Raw genomic sequence first — 9,342 nt, forward strand, 5'->3', positions numbered from 1 at the left:
TTTTGCTCTATACTGGGGCATTATAAAAAATATATGACATGAATTCAACATGCAGACCATAAAATGGACTTTCCTGACTATATAAATAATGTGTGTTCAAATTTCTGTTTCTTTTTTCTTGCTGAATCTGATGACATTATGAGGAACTCGATAATCTGCATGTTGGAAGTTCAGAAATTCAATCAATTTTTTAACAATGTAGTCACTTTTCACTGTAGCATGTGATATGCATATTCTTTCTTGTAGTACTTATTGCTTGACGGGTATGTTTCAGGTGATCGATATTTGAGGCCATGGATAATTCCAGTGCCTGAGATTACTTTCATGACTAGGACAGATGAGGATGAGTGTTTGATTTTGGCAAGCGATGGGCTTTGGGATGTCATGACTAACGAAGAGGTTGGGGAGGCGGCTCGCCGCCTTCTAAGAAGGTGGCGTAGGTCGTTGATGACTGATGACATTTCTCCGGCACAAGCTGTTGCTGATAATCTCACTGAGATAGCATATGGAAGAAATAGTTCTGACAACATCTCCATCATTGTTGTTGACCTGAAATCAAAGAGAAGGCGCCAGCAAAGGCCATCAATAAGGGGAGTGGAGTAACTCTCTCCCTCCTTTCCCAGAAATCCAATTCACCCGCACCCTCTGAAGCTGTGTGATAAGAAAGGCAGGAGTGATGTAGTGGAATTGCAGAGAGGCCCCCCACATGACACAATTGGTAGCCCCTGTACAGTGCTGACTTGCAAACACACTGCTGCTCTGAAACCACCAGAATTGGTTTGTTACGGCAAAACCTAGATCAATCCTCCATTTTAGTTGGCTTGGTCAAGGAAAAACTAAGAAAAAACAAATTGTTCAATATTTTTCACATGAAGATGAAGAAAAGAAAAGAAAGAAAAGAATATGGCATGGTATATCTTTCTTTTTTAAGTTATTTGCTCTATTTCTGCTACACATTTACCATCCTATCTCCCTTCCTTCTACCCAGTGAGAGAAGTAAAAATGGTGAGAAAATTGGTTGATTCCCTAGCGTTTTAAAGCATGAAAACCGAAAAACTTTAATTGCCAAGGTACGTAATGCTAATTAACTATCCAAATTCTCTGAAAGATCATTTTTAGGTGGCGGTGCGGTGGCATCTAAAATTTGTGAAGTGTTTGTAACCTTATTTAATTTGCTTTGTTTTATTTATTTTTATTAGTAGTGTCACAAATTGTTATATACTAGATTTGTAATCTTATTTGTTTTTGAAAATTCTATAATGTAAAGGAAATGTAATGATTTGTGTGTAATTAGCCCACTGAGTGATAACTTTACTGAGGTGGTTACAATAGACTAATTTGGTTGTATGCTATCTTCTGTGTTTGTAATATTTGAGTTTAATTTATCAGCTTGTTGATGATGATCAGATGAGTTTGTTAGATGTGTTCCAATAAATCCTGATGTAGACTTTATTCTTTAATTATGTAGAATTGTGATCCCTAACATGCTCACATGAAATTAATGTTTAAGAAATCTAAAATCCCTAATTTTATTGATTATAGAAAATTTCACAAAATAACTTGTAATATAATCAAGAAATATTTTACACACAAAACACATAATAAATAAATAAGAAAACTTATAATTTATCTTGGATCAAAATTTTCTAGATTTTATAAGATAATCTTGTGATGAAATTCTTAAAATTATAACAATTATTTTTAATTACATGATGTAGATTTTGCTACCTTATCATACATTTTATTTTACTGACATATAATGAATGATTAAATGTTAAGAATCACATCTCCATCCACCATCCCACTCTTATTTTATTCGGCTAACAGTGCCCATAAGTCTTTTTATTTATTTATTTTTAGCAAGGATGGATGAGTACTACCACATCAGTTCAATTGCTGGGGTAGTATAACGATATAGTTTACCATTACTTTGAATGAATTAAAGAAGAGTAATGCTATAAACTAGGCCTTTTTTTTTATCCTACTTTTATCTCATTTTGCTAGTGTGGCAATGCCAATTAATCATTAATTTTTTTTTTTTTTTTTTTTTTTTATAAATAGGAGCTAATTTAAGGGTTCATTAGGAGATAAAAATGGTTGTTTTTAGCCTTACTTGAATTTTTTGAATAAATTTGAATAAATCTATCTTGACTAATATAACAAAATTGTAACTTCCCAATCACATTTAAAATTCAAAACCAATTCATTTAACAAACAAAAATTTCAAAAACCAATTTTTGTGCTGATATATATATATATTTTCTGTTCGCCAGTCTGTTTAATTCCTTTTCGTCTAGCCGGCCACGAAGTATCTCAGAAATGGAGCTCAATTCCTTGCTGCAACAGATTGCGACTGTGAAGCAAACCCTCTTTGATGAGGTTTTCTTTTTGGAAAGAAATATTTGTTTCTAGTTTTCACTTTATTTTAAGTAATACATATTGTTACCGTTATGTTTTACACTTTTATTTAAATAAATATGATTGCTTCATCTGCCTATTTGAAGATCCTGTATATGGAAATCGTTACATCCAAACTCGTAAATGTGAATTGCACCTGCCTTTTGTTTTGCATGAAAGCGTACAACTAAAATCTTATTATTATTATTATTATTGCAGGGAATTCTCAACAGCCAGTTCCTTGGATTGGAGCAGTTGGACGATAATGACAACCCCAGCTTTCTTGAGCAAGTTTTCACAGTGTATTTCAGTGAATCACCGAAAGTGATAGCTACCATAGAAGAAGCATTGTAAGCAGTATATATAATGTGTTGTTTAAACTTCATATTTTTTGAGCAAATATTGCTATTTTTAATCACAACAACAACAATCCCTTTGAATTCAATGTTCAAATTTGCAATTGGAAATGGTTTTAAGCACTATGATACCAACAAAAATGTTTATCTACTATGTAGGGAGGAACAAGTATGTGATTTTGCTACAGTGAACACGTTCCTTCATGGAGTCAAAGGCAGCACTCTCAGGTGATTTTTTTTTTTTTTTTTTAGATTTGACTTAGGTGCTGTAAAAGAAAAAGAAATACATAATAAATTTCCTGTAATTTTCTATAATTTCAATTAGACCCATCAGCTTTCAAGACAATAAACTATTGAATCACTTAGACCCATCAGTTTATATATATATTTTTAATTCGATTTCACTAAAAATAAAATGTGCAAGCATCGGTATAGTAATAACGAAATGCATATCTTTTTCTCAAGTCAAAAGTGCTGGATCTTTTAACTTATTTTACTACTCTTTTAAGTAATTAACCAGTCAGAAAAGTGAACAATGGAGATTTAAGATATATATATATATATATATATAGGAGATACATGGCATTACTCTTCCTTAATTTCTTGCATTTTTTGAAGATCATTAATTAATATTGTTATTTGCAGCATTGGGGCTACTAAGGCGACGATTCAAATCAATCAAGCAGTGGAATGCTTCTATAAAAGGGACATAAAAGGGTAATGTTTCTACTTCCCCTACTTTTATCAACTTCTCAGGATAAGTAATCATCTACTTATCTTTCTTTTTCACGTATCTGATTTTTTTTTTTTTTTTAATGGAGTTTAAGCATTTATGCCCAACCCGACACTTAAGTTACACATTGTAGGAGTGAGGAATTCGGATCCTCTCCGGTTCAAATGAACCAAAGAGGAGCCAGTTCCTTATATTTGAGGGACAAATATGTAAAAAAAAAAAGAAGTGAAATGACAAAATATGCCCCTCAAATGTAAGGAACCTTCTCCTCTCTCGTTCATTTGAACCAGAGAGAATTCGGTTCTACTAGTGAGATATAGTAATGACTCTATTAATTAGTGGTTATTTTTTTTTTCTTTATGTAAAATATCTTAGAGAAAATGATGATTATGGAGATGCTACAGTAATTTCAAGCGGTTTATATGCTTTATGCTATATTAAAAGCATTGATTTTGAGGTTTAGTTGGGACTCATGCTAAAATATTATGTACAATTATTTATTGAGCCAGATGTAAGGCTGCAATCAGAAGAGTGAAGGAAGAGAATAACACTCTAACAAACAGGCTCCAAGTTTACTTGCAGGTGTGTTTCTCTTTTTATCTCTCTTATACAAATAAAGAAAAGTACTGCTACAATTACAATTATTTTATAGTTTTTAATATGTGTCAATATGTGATTAGAGCGATGTCGGTTATTAAAAAAAATATTTTAGATGGCGGGTCAAGATCAGCTCATGAAAACCTTATATTATTTGAGAATGTTCTACCTTTGAATAGAACTTTAGCCTTCACGGATCATGACCAAGAAATCTTTTTTTTTTTTTTTTTTTTTAAATTTCATTTCTTTTCTTTATCACTTATTTATTTATTTTTGCTCTGGCTCGGCTATCCCCCCTAGCCTAGCCTTGTCATTCCCTTCTATGACACTGAGCCGAACCAAAAAAAAAAAAAAAAAACCTATTTGCCAAGCATCCGTTAGATAGAAACAAATTTGATCAATACCGATAACTCTTTTAACACCCTCCAATCATGTGCCATCAAATTGTAAAAGAATTGTAAATCTAGGATTTTTTCAACTAAGAAACAATTAAATTCTTGGTCAAGCTGGTTTAATAAGTTGACATGTTAATTTGCGTGTTTTTGTTTTGGTTCTGTAGCTGTTGAGATCTGCCAAAACTGCTACTCGACCCGGAAATTAATTAGCTTCTCTGGAGTAGTTTACAATAATCTTGGTTCCCTCCATCTCCGGAAATTAATTAGCTTCTCTGGAGTAGTTTGCAATAATCTTGGTTCCCTCCATCTCTAGCATGTCTGTAATAAAGGTTTTTTAGCTATTTCTTTAAAAACTCTCTTTTATGTGTGATCTGTTTGGAGTGCTTACAAGGTTTAATTTCCTTGTCGAACATTATTTTTAGCTTTTGGTATTTGGAAAATAATATCGTTCTCTATCTAATGTAGACCGCAACTGTTTTGTGTTGCTTTATTCTTTTGTACCAAGAGGTCTGGCCTTCGAAAAAAAAAAAAAAACACTTAAAAGAGAGAATAGACATGAAAAAACATGTCAGAATGGGAATCATAATTTACAAAGCAAGAAGATTGGCGGAAGCCAATTTTTGCTAATACATCAGAGTAATGGTTAGATTTTTGGTTGAAATGATGAAGCTTGTGGTGAGCGAATTGATCCATGAACAAACTCCGATCACCAACCAGTAATTTTTTTTTTTTTGGCTTGTATGATATATTTTCTGCATGACTAAGTTTTAAAGGAAATTAATATATGGTATACAAATATAAAAATGGATAATGTTTAGCATTATGCCAAAGGGGCAATGCTGAGTGATTTCGAACTCCTAATTCGTTCCGAATTGCAACCCGTGTCAAATAGGCCATAAAAGTTGGCTATTATATATAGGATGTTAGAATATATGGAAAATATATAATATTTTTTGTATATTCCATAATTAGGTTGATATCAAATATTCTCTATTTATGAGTTGATTGTAATCAAATATTGGGATTGTAATCAAATCAAGGGGATTTGATTACTATACTTATATTAAGACATTACCCTTTTCGAGTGGTGGACGTATGTGTTTAACACCAAGTCACCCGTAAATTATTTGTGTTCATTCTCTCATGTAGTCATGTGCTTCCGCTCAATATTCTCACATCAGCATTATTTCAACATGGTATCAGAGCCACTTTCTTGTGGCCTTCAATGTCCTTGATGTTTCATCATGTTCCGTTTGACGATCTTGGTGATCAAGTCCTCCTCCACGCTCCACCCAAGCTCTTTGCCCGCTCAGCCACGTGTCGCTAAAGTTTCCTGATCACGAAGGTAGACACACCATTTGATACATCGGCCATTGAACGTCTTAGATTTGCCGAAAACGCCCTAAGAAAATGGTTCACGCGCCTCCTGAAATTTCTGCCACAAACACCACGTGCTCCATGCGCCGTTGCCGACATCCACGCGCCGCCGCCTTCTTCCGATCTACCAGGTTACCAGACCATTCCATAGATTAGTGGCCGGTCATCCCATATCCACCAAGAACGCTGCCATATCATCATTGACGCACCCTCATGCGCCGCCTAGACTTTTGGTTGTTCCGCCATTTCCACTCCGCCCTAGGCCATCATGGTGGTCCGTTCACTTCGATTAGGTTGCTGTTCGACACATCTCCTTCCCACGACTCTAGAACTGGCAAGAAAGCCTTCATCTAGCGCTGCACGCACCTCTCATAGATGTGCGCGTCAGATTCACGCTCTCAGGTGTTGCCAGCCCTTCCGCAAGTGCACCACATGCGCCAGGGTCTTCAGACTGCCATGTCAGCCCTAATGCCACATCAGCATAGTGACACGCATCCCAATGCCACATCATCATATCTACCATGTCAGCATATCTGCCACGTCAGTACCACTGCCATGCAGTCTTGTGTTGACTGTTAACTTCTGTCAGAGTTGACTGTTGACTTTTTAATTGACTTCTAGAGTTGACTATGTGTTTCCTACTCAATTTTTCGTCATGATTTCAAATTTGTGGTATGTTTTTGCTTTTGGCATTTCTATATGGCACAAAATGAGATTTTTTACAAAAAAAAAAAAAAAGGTCCGAATGACCACATCATGCGCGCCACGCGCCGGTTAGATTCGGTGCGCCAATATGATAAGCGCCCAAGTGGGCTCATTTTTCTTTTTATTTTTGGCCCAAGTCGGCCCTGCCCATTGTCAGCCCTTTTTATTTATTTATTTTTTATTTTTGGCTCATTGACAGCTTTGGCTCGTTGTTGGCCATTTGTTGGCCCTTTTTGGCCCGTCGTTGGCCTCTTTTATTTTTGGCTCATTGTCAGCCCTGACTCGTTCTCAACCCCTTTTGGATTTTGCCCCGTCGTCGGCCCCTTTTGAAGTTTGGCTCATTGTCAGCTTTGGTCCGTTGTCGGCCCCTTTTGAAATTTGGCTCGTTGTTAGCCCTAGCCCGGTTTCGGCCCCTTTTTTGGAGTTTGGCTCATTGTTGGCCCTTTTTTGAATTTGCATTCACCAGCCACTTGCCGCCGTCGCTAGCCACCCGCTAACCTCTATCTTCTCCGGTAGCCTCCATCATCTACGGCTCGTTCCTGGCCTCCGCCACTGCTGTCATCATTGTTTCGGATTTCAAACTCAAGGTTCCAAAATATTCCACCTTGAGTTTGAGGGGGAATGTTAGAATATATGAAAAATATATAATATTTTCTGTATATTCCATAATTAGGTTGATATCAAATATGTCAAGCTAGAATATGTCATATTAAAATCATATTGATTATTGTATGTGAATATGAGTATTATTTTCTAAAGACTCCAAAATGATCATATAAATTTATTTGCAGATGATGTGAAAGTCAAATACAATACTTGATATCCCAATTTCTGAAAATTCTCCTAAAAGACTTCGGGTAGTTGATGACAATGAATTTGAAATTAGTTCATTGGAGTTTGATCTTGGATTGCGTCATCACATATGAGAATATGATGTTAATCAACGAGGTGCAAAATAACTCAACGCAGGTCGCAGCTTTTGAGTACGAGTGATTAGAGAAAGAAGAAAAAAATAGAAAAAAGTACCAGTTCATTATACGATACAACCAAAAAATAAAAAAATAAAAAACCTAATAGCCAAAAAAACAAAAGAAAAATTGCTTTGGGCCCTTCCCTAAAACTTCTTGGATCTGTCCCTGACTGCTTTTGATCACATAATTGTTGTGCTATATTTTTGAATGATTGTTTATCACATAGTCGATATGTCCTAGTTAGTCATACATTTTTAGTGTTTACTCCCATTGATCGCTGCAACACATATATTTTCCTGTAACTATTTCTTTTGCCTATATATTCTCTTCACTGCCTTCCCATTTTGGCATTCAAGCCTTTAATTAATTAGCCAGTTCTATTGAATCAATCGCTCTCTTCTTTGCGAGAATGGATAGCAACATTTTGAGACGACAGATTTCCATGATGAGGGAAACCCTCTTCACTGAGGTTTTTTATTTTATTTTTTATTTTTTTCAAAAGAAACATTGATCATGGTACACTAGTTTCCTTTAATCTTCAAAAATATAGGATTTTTGTTCACTCCTATTATACCTTGTGACTAGCTATATATGTGATAAAGCTTGTTTTTAATTTAATTTTCTGGCTAAGTATTCGTATATTGTTTGGTCTCATAATTAGTACTCCTTAACTTATAAGATATATAAATTTGAATCTAAGTACAAAGTAATGGCTTGGATCAGTAGGATGAAGACATGTATATATGTTGCATTTATAATGATGGTCCATACTATAACTTTCATCAAAATTTATGGCAATTATCCTGATGTGAAAATCAAAATCAAAATTAGTTAATTAATTAATTGCAAAATTTTCCACTAATCAATCGGAAATTTCAAATTTTTATGCTTCACTCAATCATCGCCTATATATATATATATATACACAAAAGCATCATTATGAAATTGAGATTGTGAATGTAGTTTCTTAACTATTATCCAAATTAAAGATAAAAAGTTGTCAAAATATAATACATAAAAATGCCGGTTATTGCAGAGAGTCCTGGATAGCCAGTTCACTAGAATGGAGGAGGTGGATCCATACTTTGCTGGAGAAATGACCGATTTGTATTTCGGCGAAGTGCCAAGCTTTATGTGTGGCATAGAAAAAACATTGTGAGTGGCATATTATGAAATTCATTCTCGTGTATTTCCATTTCAGTGTTAAACCAAATTAATTTTTTTATGCTCATCCAATTTTGCTATGTATTATAAATAAGAATAATAATTCAATTCCAAAAGCTATAATAACATTGGGCTTTATTTGTTTCGTAGGGAGACAATCCCCCTCAATGTTGCTAACCTGCGTGAATATCTTGGTAAATTCAAAGGCAGCAGCGCCAGGTTACCCTTTTTTTTTTTGGCGATTAGATTATTAATATTTCTCATCCAATAATCTTCAAAAATTAGTTATGGTGGGTAAATTAAGTAGAAGCTCGATCTACGTCCTGACCAATAACATGAATTGAGTTAATCGCTCTTCTATTTAGTATTTTCTGCTTTCGTTTTCTCATTATTGTTATGATTTTAATCGTTATTGTTATTTGCAGAATTGGTGCTAGTAAGGTGATTAATGTAATCGATAATATGATTGATTGTTGCACGATGGGCAATATTGAGGGGTAATGTTTGTACTTACCAAACTTTGAATCCCTCTTTTTATTTTTATTTTATTTTATTTAGAAATACTAAATATAGTTTTATTAGCTTATATTTCTTTCTCAAACATGATTTTAGACTAAAAACTTAATGACTATGTTGAACGTGAGATT

General features: G+C 34.4%; 2 protein-coding genes across 2 annotated transcripts in view; both read left to right on the forward strand.

Moving 5' to 3' along the window:
* LOC132165200 (probable protein phosphatase 2C 49) overlaps positions 1-603 on the forward strand; it is a 21,879-nt gene extending 21,276 nt beyond the window's left edge. The window contains exon 10 of the mRNA XM_059575687.1: positions 247-603. Coding sequence (XP_059431670.1) covers positions 247-603 — 357 coding nt within the window. The remainder of the gene's footprint in view (positions 1-246) is intronic.
* Positions 604-2,283: 1,680 nt separating this feature from the next.
* The window catches only part of LOC132165201 (uncharacterized), an 11,265-nt gene continuing 4,206 nt past the window's right edge, over positions 2,284-9,342 (forward strand). Inside the window, exons 1-8 of the mRNA XM_059575688.1 lie at positions 2,284-2,379; positions 2,617-2,747; positions 2,913-2,981; positions 3,399-3,470; positions 3,996-4,068; positions 8,568-8,686; positions 8,846-8,914; positions 9,121-9,192. Of these exons, the coding sequence (XP_059431671.1) occupies positions 2,320-2,379; positions 2,617-2,747; positions 2,913-2,981; positions 3,399-3,470; positions 3,996-4,068; positions 8,568-8,686; positions 8,846-8,914; positions 9,121-9,192 (665 nt within the window). The 5' untranslated portion in view covers positions 2,284-2,319. The remainder of the gene's footprint in view (positions 2,380-2,616; positions 2,748-2,912; positions 2,982-3,398; positions 3,471-3,995; positions 4,069-8,567; positions 8,687-8,845; positions 8,915-9,120; positions 9,193-9,342) is intronic.

Source organism: Corylus avellana, chromosome ca11, assembly GCF_901000735.1.
Source record: "Corylus avellana chromosome ca11, CavTom2PMs-1.0".
NCBI classification, from domain to species: Eukaryota; Viridiplantae; Streptophyta; class Magnoliopsida; order Fagales; family Betulaceae; genus Corylus; species Corylus avellana.